This window comes from Pleuronectes platessa, chromosome 7 (genome assembly GCF_947347685.1).
Source record: "Pleuronectes platessa chromosome 7, fPlePla1.1, whole genome shotgun sequence".
NCBI lineage: Eukaryota > Metazoa > Chordata > Actinopteri > Pleuronectiformes > Pleuronectidae > Pleuronectes > Pleuronectes platessa.
Window position 1 is genome coordinate 29003071 of NC_070632.1, and position 17617 is coordinate 29020687.

Sequence of the window (17617 nt, forward strand, 5' to 3'; positions counted from 1 at the left end):
GACACGCAATCCACAAATCGCAATCCATGATGATGTGTCGGAGATCCGCGGGTGACAAGGCAAAGGGACTCCGGGTAAGGGGAACAAGGGTCAGAAACATGTATTGATGTGATATGAATTACTTTGATGTGGTAAGAATGGAGAAGAGGAAGGAGAAGCTGGAAAGAGAAGCTCCGTGTGTCATGTGTCATAAATTCCCTTTGCACCTTGAATTTATTGGTGTTTATTGAAGCCAAAAAGTTTCATAAACCTTTAAACAGGCTGGAATAATTTGTTGCGATGGTCCTTAGTAGCTGAGAAGTTTTGTTATTGCGACCGTGTCAACACAATAGGTTTTACATGAGCATCTGTTTAGTGTCAACAAAGTGACAGCAGTATAGCGCTCTGTCTTTTACTGCCTCAAAATCAGGTCTAACTTGCCATATTCACACCAAAAGTCTAAATGATTCAAGTTGTGACATGTTTTCAGAGGTCATGGCAGTAGACTCTTGTTGTTGAATGGAAAAAATGTTGTCATTTAAGTCACAGAGACTTTTTATTTGTAATTTGACAAAAATGCAGATAGGGCAGGGGTGGGCAAACTTTTTGACTCGCGGGCCACAATGGGTGTTTTTGTGAACTAATATAAATGACATGGAAAAATCATTACATGAAAGGATTTCGCCTTTAACAAGTAGCAAAGCATTTATTTGCAAGGAAATTTAACAAAACCCGCCTTTGGAAAAAGGCTTGCTAGCCTTTGCTATTTCGATTGCCACCAAAAAACTTGCCCTGGTAGTTGACTCTTGAATCGTAAATTAGCCGCCAACCTCTGAGCCGTAGCCGCCCGTTCTTGCGCTGACTGCTTGCTAGCATAGTTAGCATGCTTCGTAGCAAAGTGACGGCTGATGTTCTACTCCTTGAAAACTGCTACAGTTTTTCGGCATATTAAGCATACAGCCTTCGATTGGACTTCAGTGAAAAAGTAGTTTGTTGTCCACTCCGTGTTAAACACTCGGCATTCATTGTCCATTTTTCGTTTCCTTGATCTGCTCATTTTACAGAAAGGCTAACAGGGCAAGGCGAAAAAGCGAAGGGAGATCATGTGCCCTTTCGAGCCCTATACACCACACTCCCGGTAAAATTTAATTTAGCTACCGCTTTTATCCAACACCGAGGGTACAAACCCAGAACAACAAGAAGCAACAAAGTACAATTTCCTCAAAAATGTAGTAAAACTACAAAGTGCTATAAGTAAGTGCCATTTCATTGCTTCTACTTTGGTTAATGTGATATCTTATTTTCACCCTCACAACAGCTTAAAGTTTTGATGTTGATAAAATTCTTAATTTTTAGCGTCAAACGAGGAATTCAGTTTAGTTTTTGTTATACTGAGATATTTAACAACTCTATGAGAGAACAACGTGTAGTTATTGATACTTTTGTATCAATAGAGATACAAATATCATTGAGATTTTGCGGGCAACATTCTCTTAAATGTTACATTGTTGTTGTACAGCCTCACTGTTTATTGGGGATTTCAGAAATGTTACATCATGAAATACAAGATAAAATATGTGTTTTATTTTGTTTTTATGCAAGTGTAAATGATAAAGAGAAAGAAATTCAAGTTAGTCCAGTGCAATAAATGTGTTTATTTGACTCCATTCTTTTAAATCAGATATTTAGATAATTATACAGTGCAGGTTTCTGATGAGAGGTCCCTATTACTAGGATGCACCTACAGTCAGCAAGCGCACACTAATCTACAGTGGAGATCAACTTTTATTTACACAGGAGCATTTGATATTTGTATTGGGAGGAATAGAGTTAAAGAAGAGTTAAGGAATCACATCTTTGGTACAAGGACAAATGTAGTGTCAGAATGTTGACGGAACCACAGTAAGGTGACCTTTTGGGTAGCAGGAGTGTTAGAAGCTGAGTACCAGGGATGCAGAACCATTAGGGATTGGTCAGTTCATCTGATGTCACATAGGAATGCAGGGTGTCCAAAGCTCCCATCTCTGTAACACATACACAGTTGTCTGCTTAGTTTTTTTCTAGACATGTATTTTTCTATCAGACATAAGGTTTCAAGTTTAAAAAGTCAGTTAAGAATCAAATATCACCAATATCTGCCAAATAATACACTAAGGGAACACCTAATTGTTAGCCTGACGTTGTCATACTCACAATTCTAGTCAGAATGTGAGTATGATACCGCTCCATTGGGCTGTGTTTCAACCGAACCAGAAAAAAAAAGGCCTCTTGTCTCAATTGGATAGATCTACAACCAATCAGAGCAATGTTGTATGTGACGTATTTTAAGCAACACATTGTGAGTTATTTACTAACGCCGGGATCACACCGGATGCTTCAGCACCGGATGCTGAAGCATCCGGTGTGATGCTTAAGCGCAGCGCCAAGCCTTAAATAACAGCTGGCTCCCATCCACTCCGTTAAACCTTTGTGCAGGTCACACCGGACACTGAAGCGCCGCACTGCGCCAAGGCTGTCTAGCGCTGTGCAGCGATCATTTCGGCGTCGAGTCTATTTTTTTACGCTTGACACGAGCGTATCGCACCAGAAAACACACAGAAAAATGATTTTAAACGATATTGATGACATATTTTATATAGTAGTATGTTTTCCAATCCAACACTTCAGAATAATGATCATTTAGCCTCTGTAGCTTGGTAAGCCTTTAGAAGTTTTATATGTTTTGTATTTGGATTTATAACGATGAATTTGGCCCATATATTTGGATGGGTTCATGTTCAGATCACATTCATAGATTCTCATTTCCACCTTAGCTTACTCAAAGTTAATGGTATCTTTGTATTTAATATCCTGCGAGGATGAGTTGTAAGTCGAGGCATTTCTTCATATTTTGGCATCAAAAGCAAAAAAACAGTTGGAAACAATAGCTTCGGTGAGTGCATGTGCTGAGCCTCTGCTGACGTTAGTTTAGACAGAAATGATAAGCATACCTTTAAGTTTGAGGTATGAGAGGAAGTCAATGATGATGTGGATGAGGTCTTCATTTGATATTCTTAGGGTACCTGTGGAGGAAGAGCAACAAAGTTAAATCTTATGTCATCTAAATTTGGCTATAGACTATAAGGTTAGCTCTGGTAACAACACATGGGGAAATTAATATCTCCAGATACCGTTATACCTTCATACAAGGACAAATCTCTCAACAGTTGTTCAACATGAAAGTGATGGGAATTACAGATAAAATTTAACTAATCAATGTCTGGTATGAATTAATCAGTATTTTAAGAAAAAAGGTGAACTTTAAACAAAATTTGAAGGCCTGTAAAATGACCAGAAGCACTGAAGTTTGCTTGGGTGTAGTTGGGTTGTTTTAAGATGTCTGAAATGCTACATTGTTTTAGCTTTACACATCAGCCAAATTTCGAAATGATGGAGAGAGTACCATGAAGATGTAAAATAAAATCTATTCAATATCGGAAGATTGTCCTGGATCTGTGAGTGAAGACAGACAGACCTGTTCTGAAGTCTTCCTCCTGACCCATATCTCTCTTGCCAGCCAGACCCAGCTTGTCTCCTAATGTCCGGTGTCCATCTATTCCATCTGGACAATGAGGGGTGAGCACAATCGATACAGTCATGTGAACAGCAGATTGGTCAGATGAGTATTTCATTGTTTCCTACGCTACGTTAAATCACATGAAATTCCAGCAATGGCATTATGTAAAGTTAAAAGTTCAGTTCACTTTAATGAAAGGATAAGTAGACATTTATTTGGCTCCAGGATTTCCATATTTCAGCTGTAAATTTAATTATTTTATGTTTGATTGAACTAGAAATACAGTATCTGATAGGATTTACCAAGTCCTAATTATCCCACCTTTACAACACATACACACTGAACACATAGCATACTTCTATCTAGTTTTTATAAAAGAAGATAAGAGTCATCGTTGTACACAATATATTTTGTCTTAATTTTGGGTTTGTAATCATGTGGGTTTAATACCAATCTTGTACGGACCAACTGCAGGGCTTGGCTCACAGAATTGCAGTAAAACAAATAAATAAATGGCACATTTACAATGGGATCACACAAGGAAATGCATTAGAATAATAATGACAATAAAAACAAAAAAATAATGGATCAGCAAAGTGCTGTGGTGGTAGGTACATCATTAAATCTCATTGAATAATTAAAGAGTTTCCTATTTCAAATTATTTTATCAACTGAAGGCATGAGTGAATGAAGTAATACTTTCGTATCCGCTACCTTCTAGTTTTACAAACTGAGGCTCATATATAATCTTTAAGATGATGTGCATGTTTCCAATTGGTTTTAATTTATGGGCATGTACATTCACTCCACCTTAGAAAAAATATTTTACCAGTCCCCTGAACATGCCTGGTTATTTTCAAGAGCCATAATTATTCTCTGAATCCCATCTCGCATTGTTAGAGAAAGTCCAAAAAATCCTGGATCTGGCCCTCTGATCCAGATCCACACCTAACTTTAGAGCGTTCTTCCAAGACCCATACCTAATCTGTTAACCAAGTTTTTGTGGTAAACCGTCAAGTAAATTGTGCATAATCCTTTAAATTAGCAAACAAAGTGACAATCAACAGGCACTGATAACAACCTTCTTGGCGGAGGGCTACCAGCCTTTTTCAGATATGAGTTTTAATCTTAAAGTTCATGTACTCAACACATCACTTAACTCTATGAGTGGTCAAGATGTGTGATTGAAGAGGAGAGGGGCTAAGTAGCAAGAATTGTTGACTCTTCTTAGGTGCTTCCTCACTAGCTAAAGTAGTGCTGGAGCTTCTAACCCCTGAACTTTACGTGCATGCATTAGCTGTAAGCATTTAAGTCCAATTAAAAAAATTACATTCAATGACACTAGTAGGGGAAAAAAAATATTTTAAGTGTTTTGTCTGTCAAATACAAACTGCTCCTCTGCCAGTCTCTGCTTTTGATCTTTATATTTATAATTATATATAAAGGCCATGTTTTTGTAGGGTGTCTTGTAATATTATGCTTCATAATATATATATATATATATATATAAAAAATATATATTTTCCAAGGAAATGTTTGGTTTTTCACCTTTTCAAAATGGTCCACAGTCTAGAGACAGATTAGAAACAATGGCATTAAGAGGGTATGACATGAAAAAAAGGTTCCCTGACTGGGAATCCAAATGTCAAAGTTGCATGTTATAAGGTATCAACCTTAACAAGAATGTCCTCCTGTAAAGAAATTTGACAATATGTGGTCTGTACATGCAGCTCATTGGTCCCATAGTAAGATTTTATAATTAGGTGACCTCCAATAGTCAATTATACAAGTATATAAAAAAAAGAATTAACAGTTACAGTATATAAAGTAAGTCAGGTGAACGCAGAAAGGGATGGGTTGACTGTTTGTCCAAACACTCCAGTCAGGATTCCTGTGTGAAACTGATGCCTAAACCGAACCAAACTATGACCTTTCCATAACCTTAACCACCTGATAATTAAAGTTGCAATAATAACATAGGTTCGCTGCTGGTACACTCCTTTGACTCATATCTGAGGTATGGGACAAAAGACCAATATATAGGTTGTAATGTGTGTAATGTAAGTTTTGATCCACTCAGCCACCAAAAATATAAAGTATCTATTTACAGTACATGAACATTTCATGATTTTTGTTTTACATCAAAAGAGTCAAGAGTAAAACAATCCCTGTCTGCATTATTGCTACATTATAGTAAAGTATATGGGTGGATGACATGACACATGATTTTTCTGTAATTAAGTGTGAATGTTTATTTAGGTGCATTTTACCACTTAAACAGCACATACAATATCTGTAATGTTTTGATTATATTATAAGGTGAATACGCAAAATGTCCTGCGGTGTGACCGTAACATAGGTGAAGCATTAAACTTACATATTAAAAAAAATAAACCAGAAATATTTGGAGCAGCTAATAATTGCCTTGGCATTATATTGTATATAATGACTTTATTAATATTAGGTTTTAATATGCACAAAACTAGTTTATTAGTATTTACAGCAAAATCACTTTCGTAACAGAAATGTTGTCCTATGGCGTGACAGGGAAAATCTGATTTTTGAAACGGCAGTTACATGGACCTGGTAGGGGGGCCGTAGTTTATCCCCCTACCAGGTGAGTGTTAACCTCTGGTTAATTTCATAAATTTGACTTTTTTCAAACAATGAACGTCATTTTTAGAGAGTTCTCTAGTGTGACGGCTGTAGTTCAAAATTTGTAAAAAAAAAATATATATTAATTAAACATATTAAGGTTAAAACGGTGTTATTATTCAGTAAGCATAATAACTAATGTCAGCCTTGTAAGGCAATGACTGAAAAGGGCCACAAGGATTAAAATGTCCTGTGTGACGGCCCTGTCCTGTGGTGATTCTGTCATTCTGAAAGAGTACTTCTTAAACTTTAAACATACCTGATTTGTACTTGAAATCAATAATAGTAAAATATTTTAATTGTGTCATAGTGACATAAAAAAATAGGAAATTATACACAAAAAAAATTATACAAAAAATCCGCATTTGAACATAATAATTTCATACAACTGTAATCCTCATTAGAACTTTATTTAAAAAAATACTGTTTCACCCTTATTTGTCAACTCCCCATTATAGTGTAAAAGATAACTGAATAGACAAATATTGTTGTTACCTCTAACAAAGAGGTCATGTTCTAATTGCTGTTGATCTGTTTGTCTCTTCACAGGTTTACACAAAAACTGCGGAACCCATTATCTCCTAGTGTAAGGATTGGGCATAATCCAAAGAAGAATTAATAAAATTTGTAACATTTCCGGACAAAGTGGTAGATATTTTTGTAAATTTTTTTATCACTATGGCATTTTTATAAATTGTATTAATTTCTCAGCAAATAATGCAAGGCTCATGGATAAAAAAGTCATGCATGTTTAGAGAACTGATATGTATGTGTATGCAATTTGGTCAAGCTTGATTGAATTTAAAGGTACTATATTGTATCAAATGCATTTGGTGGGGTTTTACTATCCGTTATTACTTGAAGGTCGTCAGTAGGTACCCTCAAAGTAGTAAAATAGTCATTTCGCAGACTTTTTCAGTCAGTACCTTTTAAGAAATATGTTTTTGAAACGTCTCGCTTCATTCATCCTATCCGTATAATGCCATTCGTGATCGCACTCGCTCTCTCAGCCCCACCCAGCCGGTACAGTCCAGGCTACGAACCCACCACTCCCGCTCCCTGTCACCTCCTCCACCACCACCCATCAACCTTAGCTATCATAGGCTAAACACAACAAACAACACTGAAGAAACACTGCAGCGGGGAGAGATGCAAGGAAGAGAATGTGTCCGTGCACATTCCTATCAAGAACGTCACTGTTTGAGACCAGCAGTTACACTATATATTTTCTGACTTGCACTGTCGGTGTGCTCAGTATTAGCCGAAAGGCCAATTTATGCTTCTCCGTTTTGACGGACACGGACAGATAGGACCGCCTTCTTTGCCGTGGAATGCCCTCTCCGGGCCTCTCCGGGGCTCCACGGAGAGCTTTTTGGACAGCTCTGATTTTTCTAAAGGCCTCTGTATGCTTCTCCGAGTCCGTTGCGGACTGACGGACGGACGGAGCGGACGGACGGACGGACCCTTTTTGATTTATAGTTCCCCGTTCTTGTTTCCAAACTGCGTTGCTAATTCAACAGAGGGCGTTTGTCGTCGCCAGGCACTAAACTTGACCTCGCCTCCGGCGATTGGACAAACAGGTTTGTTGATCCAGGATTTGAGAAGGAATAATTAGACACTTATACATGAAGTTCTGGAAATTGAACATTTATTGTAAAACAATGAAATACTTACAGAGAGTCTCTGGGGTTCTGCCGGACACGTCACCAGGTTCACTGGATCATGTCGAGAAGAAGCGCTCACTCATCCTAAGTCCACAGTATATATAATCAGACACAGGGTGGGCACAGAGGCGGTTCTTTTTCTTTGAGGGAATTCAGTTATTGGCCAGATGTATACTGTTTCCTCAAAGTGCAGTTTTTTGCAAGCACATCACTTTCAACTGACCAGGTGTCCCACTACTGTGGCCTTGGCAAACAGGGAGCTTGCTACAGTGGAGAGACCCAGCAGATTAGACTTAGAGGAGGATTTCATATCTTTTTCTCACCATGTTTCATGAAGCACCTCATTGTATTAGTTCTGGCATGTCCTCTCTCTTATCTGAGCATCCGTGCTTTCATTATTTCAAAACTCAAGATGAACTTCCACCACACACTTTTCTCCGAATTGTATTTTGCAGTCAGATTGACACTCAGATTGATACCTGCTTTCTGTGGTCGTGCTCTGGGCCTGACCCTGTATCTGAGTCAAAAAGATATATATCATTCCAAATAAAAGAAACAGTTGTAGCATTATTGATTATATAGATTATACATCCAAAATTATTCACAGGATATAGGTAAAATATAATCAAAAGATACAGAGAAACATAGATATCTCAACACGTTCCACGTTGGAGAAGGCGGTCCTATCTGTCCGTGTCCGTCAAAACGGACAAGCATACATTGGCCTAAAGGCTATGCTTCTCCGAGTCCGCTTCTCCGAGTCCGTTGCGGACTGACGGACGGATGGACGGAGCGGACACTTTTTGATTTATAGTTCTACGAGGCCTTTTGTTCCAAAAACAATTCACCGCCAGAACAGTAGATGGCGCAACGGAAGTCGAGCTTAGAGAAGCCTACATCATGAGGTATATAGAAGAAGTCCACGCTAGTTTATTTACATCCCCCCGGCTCCTCACACACAGTGAACGATGACAACAGAAAAGGGCTGTTGATGACGCGACAGTTTTGCTGAAATAAAGTGACACTCAGCGGGTCAAAATTCTTATGTTATCGTGTCTTAACGCAGCGGTTCCCCGGTCTTGTTTCCAAACTGCGTTGCTAATTCAACAGCTGCAACAGCTTGAAGCTACACGGAGGCAGCTAGCTTCCCCCCAGCTTCCACACACAGTCAGCACGGACACCCGATACTAACTACTACCAAGTGTTTGCTTCTAACCTGACGGTGTTTGAGAAACAGTGTCATGAGAGCCGTGGGATTAAAGTCAACGGGTTTTTGCGCTGTTCCCACCGCAGTTAGCATGGTGGCTAGCCCGCTATCCCCGTTATGAAAGTTCGTTATAATCGTATGTGACCGTACACTAGGGTGACCAGATTTGAGTTTGTAAAAAAGAGGACACTTCGTTGCGGGGGGGGGGGTTGGCGTGGGGAGGTGTAGTGTATAGCATGCCGCACCATGACCATGTGAATGCATACAAATGTCACAAATGAAATGACAAAAATGACACGAATGACTATATCTATTTATTGAACTTTAACAAAATTGCAAAGTGCAAATGTAAAACAAATCTATTTTGTGGCATTTAAATGTGTCAATAATGATAACAAATAAAACATTCTAAATAATAAATTCTTTATATGGCCACATATTAAAATAAGAAAATTAAGAAACTTTTAAGTCCTCCTCATATATTAAAGCAATAATGATAACAAATACAATATTCCAAATAATAAATTACTTATATGGCCACATATTAAAATAAGAAAATTAAGACACTTTTCAGTCCTCCTCATGTGGTTGGCCATATTTCTCTGAAGACTGAATCTTACCCAGGAGTTGGCGATTGCCTATCAAATAGGTATGAAAGTCCTTGCAGGTCATGTTTTTGAAATTGTACTGGGTGCACAGAATCCCCTTCAGTGATTCAATAGACAACCGATTCCTCTCCTTGGTCCATTGGGCTTGCATCAGTGAAAAAATTCGCTCGACATTTGCATTGTGAGCAGGTATTGCAAAAAAAAACTGTGCAATCTTGAGCAGCTCTGAATAAAAATCTACACTTTTGGATTTTTCCAAGAATTTGGTCCACCTCTGGTGTGCTTGATGTTCACTGAATTCTTCATCGCTGTTACTTCTCTCAATGAATCTCTTAAGATTGGTGACCTGATCGAAGCACTTTGCATCATCAATTGCCACCCCCTTTTCAGCTAGGTGCCTGATACAGCCCTCAACATCATTCCAGTCAGGTATCTCACTCAGATCCATCCACATGAAAGTGGAGAACTCCTCCATGGGCGCCATCCATCTCTCTAAGTAACCAAGACACGCACTGTACAGGCCCTGTACTTCAGCACTGAAATGGTCACACCTTTGACCAAATCCATTCTTTTGCTTTTGTGCCAGCATGCCCTTGACTTTAAGAGGCATGAAGTTGTTTGTCTTCCGTTCATGAAGCATGGTGTGGACATTGTCAAGAATTTTTTAACTTCCACAACTGAATTGTTCTCCCTCTCCATCTCCTGAATGTGCGTCTGAAATATACACATGAGAGAATGCATTTGCCATAGGTAAATCTCGCTGAACTCATCTTCAAAAAACTTTTTGAGCAGCATGGGTGGTTTTTCCTGAGACAAAAAGAAGGCTTTCAAGGCTGGATACATCTGCAGCAATCTCTCGATACCTGGGAATAATGAAAGCCACCGTGTCTTGCTGTGAGAGAGGAGAGTTCTGTACTCCACATCAGCAAACTCACAGTACTCCTTCAGGTTCTCTGTGCGCACAGTATAGATATGAAAATGTTGATACATTTTAAATATGATGTTCTCAATGTCAACATCCAGTGTGTCTGCTCCATGGTGAACACAATTGTTGAGAATGTGTGCTGGACAGCCCACACCAATTAAAGATTTGTTCTGCAAGGACTTTTTTAAGTTGGCAAAAACATTCCTCCCTTCCTCAGGACGCCGGATTCCCCCAAAGTTGGTATTGCAGTTGTCTCCTGTAAATGCAATACATTTCGAAAATATCCCTTTCTTCTCCAGTGTTTCTCGGATGTATTCTGTAAAGGTGTCAGCTGATTCATTTGGGGTGCTTTTAATTTCAATTAATTTACTTTGCAGACCAGCATTCTTCCAATCAAAATATTGAATGAGCAGAGGGAATATTTTCTCAGCTCCATGATTGCTGCCATCAGTAGACACGCCACAGTACGGGATTTCTTCGAGTGCTTTCAGAGCAACTTCGACAGAATGTGGGGCTATCACGGCATTAACAATGGCTTCTGTCTTGGTGCGAGCACTTGAGATTTTTTGAGCTGTCACCGAATCTGGGAAAATCTTTCTTAGCAAACCAGATGTGCAGTCCATTGATCTGTAGCTGTTGTAATGCTTTATTGTGTGAAAAGCGAGGGTACCCTCTGCAGCCGTAACAGAAGTGTCGGTTTTACTCACAAAAAAGTCTGTCACTTTACTCGACGAGCTCTCTCCTCTTGCTGCAGTTTTGTGTTTTGCAGAGTGTACGTGAGCTTCCAAATCGCTGCCACCTATATTTGCCACTGACACGTAAGTGCCTGCTCTGCATGTCATGCACTCAGCTTCCGAAGCATCACGGCCGAGGCGAAAACATGGGTATTTTTTTTTTAGTTCGTCCGTGAACTTACATTTACGTTTAGGCATGGCTGCAGATGTAATGTGCTGTTGTAAACAGCGCACGGAGTGGAAGCGGCAAGGTGCTCAATGTTGCCAGATTGGAAATGGCAAAGTAACGTTCCAAAGGCTCAAAATAGTCGTATTTGGAGGATAATTATCGTGGCTCTGGCAACCCTGAGATCGGTCGCCCAATGACAGACTCTCTCTACAGTCAGCTCGCGCAAGAAGGTGGAACGTAAGGGTGGTACCATTTCCAGAACTTGGAAGGCCGAAATAACTAGTAGGCTATGTGAAAGACCCAGAAACACAAATATGCGACGACTTTTAGGTCTCGAAAAGAGGACATGTCCGGGAAAAAGAGGACGTCTGGTCACCCTACCGTACACACATGCTGTAAGTGCTCTAACCAGCCACAGTCAGCCGGACAACGCCGCTGGCGTAACACACTTGTCACATTAATCATAGAGTCGTAGTTGTGATTTAGGTTTATTGTGATTTAGGGAATGAAACAGGAAGCTAGCTGCCTCCGTGTAGCTTCAAGCTGTTGCAGCTGTTGAATTAGCAACGCAGTTTGGAGACAAGACCGGGGTACCGCTGCGCTAAGACACGATAACATAAGCATTTTGACCCGCTGGGTGTCACTTTATTTCAGCAAAAACTGTCGCGTCATCAACATCCTTTTTCTGTTATTTGCCATCGTTCACTGTGTGTGAGGAGCCGGGAGAACGTAAATAAACCAGCGTGGACTTCTATATACCTCATGAGGTAGGCTTCTCTAAGCTCGACTTCCGTTGCACCAACTACGGTTCTGGCGGTGAATTGTTTTCACAACAAAAAGGCTCGTAGAACTATAAATCAAAAAGTGTCCGTACGATCCGTCCGTCCGTAACGGACTCGGAGAAGCATATATCGGCCTTTACTCCGTATTAAAACTCCGTTGTGAAACTCCGTACTGTAACACAGGACGTTACTCCCACATTGGCCAACTGTCCTGCTAAAACTTGAACAAACATGAGGACGGTGTAACTTACCGATCCGGAAAATCCTGCTGTAACTGACTGTAAATATGTGGCTGGTTTTCTAAGGCTGCAAACATAACGTGACTTTCAGCTGTGTTTACCAGAGAGATCGTAAATGCGCCAGAATGAGACCGATGATAGGCCTGGTCGCGTGTCACTCTAAGTGCAGTCAGCCACAGAGGGGGCTCCACAGGCAAGTGAAAACAGCCTGTTCTGTCTGCAGCTCCAGAGAGAGGCAGAAGAGAGCACATGCAAATACACATTGCAAGAGTTTTTTTTACTTTAAACCACTGATTTATCATCGTAGGGGTACCAATACCTCAAATTATATCACAGAGAGGTGTAAAATATGGGTCCTTTAAGGAGACTATTGGTGGAGGTGTCTGCTCCGTCAGTTTAAATTTTAATTATTTAATGTGTTGAAGACAAGACACACCCTGTATAATCAATGGTCTGTATTTAGGTAGTACATCTTGTCTTGATGACTACTCAAAGCTTTTTACAGTTTTGCGATTCACCCATCCAGGCAAACATTCATACAGTGCATCGATGTGCTATCTTAGGGGCAAGGTTCTGGAGGTTCAGGAATGAGGGAGAATAGGGTTGAATAACCAGACTTCTGGTTAGTGGACAACCCATTTTCACTCCTGAACCACAGCCATGTGCCACTGTATAACTGAACTATTTATTTAGAGGATTTTGAATCCAATATCATCATCAATTCATCATTACATTCTTTTCAAGAATTTTACATTAAGCAGTCGCTGGCCATGAAATGCTTGAGTCACAGGCTCTCTTCTAGCATTGCTCAAGTAATTACAACCCAAAAAAATTATATGCAGTTAAACAAATTGAAACAATGAAAGATGTTAATGTTGTCTTGTGTCCAGTGGAAATTAGAGTCAGAATGAAACACGGATCACAATTTAAAAGCACTGACTCTGATCATGTGCTCCCTCTCTGAAAATCCAGGCAAAAGCCCCTAAAATAAGGAAAATATTGCCACTTTGATTTTAAACCAATTTAAAATTTGATGAACTACTGAGGATTATGTTAACTTGACCAATTACTTTAATTTTGCTCCAGTCTGCTTTAACCGTCAAACCTCCTTTATCATTCATCTTTGATTTCAGATCCAGTGTGTGAGAATATAAAGCCAAGATGGAAAATGCCCTAATGATAAGACTACAATAGCTCTGTATACTTCAAGTCACGTTCAAAGATAACTGTTTCACACTTATCACAGCAAATGAGAAGACAATAAAAGTGTAGAATAAAAAGAATAAGAAGAGCGATGATTCAATCTAAATAAAAAAAAAAATTGATCAAAGGTTTAAGAGAAACTGGACAAATTAAAATGCAACAAAAGGTAAAATATTTTAGAAAAGAGACAAACTAGAATTATAGCATTGTGGTTCTATCCCTCCACGAGCATCATTTTTTGACTCTCTTAAACATTGTGAGGAAGTTTTTTTTTTTTTTTCATTTTCATTGATTTTCCAGGCAACAATTCTTTCAAACTTAACAAAAAACCGTGGGCATATTTAGGGGGGTGATATCTATGTAAACAATTAGGTGGTCCTTGATTCAATTTAAGGGGACTGTTTGCATCTGGGTAAGTATGAGCTCTGTGCCATTCTAGTTTATACTGTGTTGATGTTTTATCCAAGAATCCTTTCATGACTGCCGTTGATTTCAGAATTTCTGATAGTTATGGGACCTCCTACTGAGGGAAGACAATTATGCACGTGCTAAAAGCTGTAGCAAAATGGCAGCAGTGCCCTTCATTGGGAATGTCATATAAATAAAATATACTATTATCATTAATATAATCATTTCAGCTAACAATACTGTCTGTTATCATTCTACTAACTAGTTCAACACCATGGCTAATTAAATATGGTGTAACTAATTAGCAGTGGAGGTGACCATTTTAGAATATGCTCATGAGATGGAGTATCATTCTCTCTTATTCTTCAAATTTTTTGACAATGGGTAAACAATGTTTAATTTATCTCTACTAGAGTCTTCCTTACCCAACAGACACTCATATGAGATCAACATGAAAGCACAGACAGAAATGCTAAACTTGGATGCATAAGCACAAAGAGAAGCAGGATGACGGACGTCCTAACCTGATGACTGGCAAAAGGAGCTAAGAAAATGGATTGTTTGGACAGAGCAATTCTAGGCCTGATACCAAGGCCCTGCAGCGGCCGTATGTTTCTATCTTACATTGAGTGACCAGTTCATCTCTGCCTCTGGCACTTGGAGAATCCTTTATCTGAATTAGGTGATCAATACGACCTGAAACACAGGATGAGGCAGGGGCAACCTTTACCTAGGCTTCACACACACACGCACAGACACACACACACATTGATACCCAGGGTTCACTTAATGTCCGTCAAAAGGGAATGAGGCATCTTTAAATTACACTAAATTACCTCACACATTGGAGACAGTGGACAAGGACAAAGACAGAAAACAGTATTGATTCACGGAATATGACTTAGCTGGTGTTATATAAGCTATGTTACATAGGCTGCATTTTCAGGCAATACATGTACAAACTTAGAGTGAGTAAAATGTGAAAATTATGCTCAGTGGTTATAATGTAGCAATAGATGCACAGAGAGCAGAGATCCACAAATAAAAGTTTGCATACATGTCCCACTTTTGGTCGAAGCTATACTTAAAGGACTACTTAAATCCTTTGGAAAAACAGCCTTTTCACCTTCATACCAAAAGGGAGATGAGAAGATCAACCCCACTCCAGTACCTGTCTGTTATATAAGAAGATACAGCCTAGAAATACGTTAATACCTTGTCTAATTCTGTCAAAAGTCAGCACCTACCAAGAACTCTAAAGAACACTACTTCATGTTATAACTAACTGGTTTAATCTGTAAAAATGTTATTTAGCCATTTGGTTCTGCATAGACAGGTGGACAGAAACACCACTCTGTGTATATAAGATGCTGCTTGCAAGCACATTTACCTTATGGACTTCATGTGTCATTTTCCTGTCTGGCACCCATGTAGTCAAAAATACATGTGCTGGCCTTAAAATGTGTTGTGGTCAAGCACAACTTTGGCACACGGCAGTGGACAGCAATCAAGATATTATCAACATAAACCTTGTAAACAATAAGTGATATTTCACTGTTATTATTTGGAGAAATATTGGTACTATGCCCGTATAGGCTGTTACACAAATTGAGCTTGTGCTTGCTAAACATCTGCTTGTGTGTGCAGTCAAAACCATTTCCTCTGCAGAGTGTGCTCTCTAAGTGCTTGGCAAATCCTCCATTACTATATCGATCCTCCAAGGTGAAAGCTCACCTGGCTTCTAAAGAGAATGAATGGTTTATTGGATGCTACGACTAAAACCTACCCATGATAAATTAAGAGACTTAGTACAACTGGTACATGTGTTTGGTAGTGACTTTTTTTGCAGTTAAACTAACAAACGTGCATCTTGAAATGTCCTAAATGCATTTGTACCACACGCTTTCCACCATGAGATTAGAGTTAGATCATTATAAGGTGATATTATGGCAATTTTATTAATGTAAACATTGTTAGGCTCCACTTTCACATCAGAAATACAAAATAACATTGAACCTTTAAACAGCATTGCAGCTGGAGTGCTGCTTTAGTTTCTAAATAGTAGGAGAACATTTTTTAATGTAAAGTATTGTCACTTCAGATATTTAGGAGAATAATCTCTTTCATTCTGCCTTTTTTCAGATTCAGGGATTGCATTAATGCAAATTCCGATATGATTATGTATTCATTCATATGTCTCACACAGGTTCGGAGCAAGATTAATTCACTTCAGCAGCTGAGAATGGATGGAGGACCAAAGTTATCTACAAACCCTTCACCCAGTAGATATTCATACTTGTCATGAAAAAAAAACACATAATAATAACGTTAACAAAGGCTTTACTCCATTGAGTACCCAGGTAAACTCTTTCAATAAATTAGCAGACTAATAAGCCAAGCTGATTTGTCAATCTGTGTGAAAGTGTGTGCGTGTGTGTGCGCATGTGTGTGTGAGAGTGTGTGTGTGCCCAATGTATGCAGTCAGTACTTACGGGGACCCAACAAGTAACCAGCACTGTTCAGAGTCCAGCCTCGCTTCTCCTTCGCCTGAATGCAGGATGCAGAGATACACAATGATCAATCCCAGAGCTTTAATGGTAAATGTTGACTGTTTTTAATGAGGCTGTCTGAAATCATGTCTTAAAAATGAGTTTGCCAAGGCAGTAATGGAATACTGTTTCTGTAACCACTTTCTCTATGTTGTTGTTGACTCACCATCCTTCTGAACATTTTAAACACACACACACACACAAACAAACACTTTTTAAAGAGCCTAAACTCTCCTTTTAAATACTATGCACTCTTTGACAAATTTTATAGCATTTAAGTTGATTTAAAATAGCTGATCATAAGGTGACTTTGCTCACAAAAGCACTTTTCTATTATATCATTGCTCATTTGTTACCCTTCCATCATCATTTTGTATATCTGATAATACATGAAACTTGCTTAACCCATTAACAATAAACCGGGGCTGGATGTTACACATCTTACCGCAATGACCAAACCGATGGTCTCTGAGAGAGTTGCACAGAAGATGAGCGACACGCAAAAAAATCCAAAGCACTTCTGCATCTGAAACAGAGAGACAAGAAAGTGAAGGATTTGAAAGCTATTCTGCCGAACACGAAACTCAAATACTTTGTTCAACATTCACTTTTTCCAGAGAATAAAAAACCGTCCCTATAAAGTTGGTAAAAACAGTAACTAACCTTTGATGTGACTCTGCGCCGTCAGTTATGCTCTGAATTCACAGGTTGCTGTGTAACTCCGTGGTTGGGATGAGACGAGGACTCCGCGCACCTTTTATTATACCTCCACCCCGAGCCCGCTGCTGTCAGGTGGCGTCAGCAGCCCCCTCCTGCAGGCAGGATGGCAGGTCACGAACACAACGCATAATGAAATTCTATGATATTATATAATCGTCAGATTTTTCTTTGTCGCCCTCAGAGACATGAGATTAAATTTAAAAAGGGTAAAATAGACTA

General features: G+C 39.2%; 1 protein-coding gene across 1 annotated transcript; it reads right to left on the reverse strand.

The window, feature by feature from the left end:
- Positions 1-1941: 1941 nt before the first annotated feature.
- Positions 1942-17204, reverse strand: gal (galanin/GMAP prepropeptide). The gene is made up of 6 exons (XM_053427554.1): positions 17124-17204; positions 16622-16676; positions 14754-14825; positions 3494-3580; positions 2970-3041; positions 1942-2003 (listed from the first exon to the last, which is right to left on the reverse strand). The coding sequence occupies exons 1-6, from the start codon at positions 17202-17204 to the stop codon at positions 1942-1944; spliced, it is 429 nt and encodes a 142-aa protein (XP_053283529.1).
- Between the last annotated feature and the right edge of the window lie 413 nt (positions 17205-17617).

Coding starts and splice junctions, on each gene's coding strand:
- gal (XM_053427554.1), bottom strand. CDS start 17,204: ATGCAGAAGTGCTTTGGATTTTTTTGCGTGTCGCTCATCTTCTGTGCA. Junction 14,826..16,621: donor TGGTTACTTGTTGGGTCCCC/GTAAGTACTGAC, acceptor CCTGTGTTTCAG/GTCGTATTGATCACCTAATT. Junction 3,042..3,493: donor GGAGGAAGACTTCAGAACAG/GTCTGTCTGTCT, acceptor CTTCCTCCACAG/GTACCCTAAGAATATCAAAT.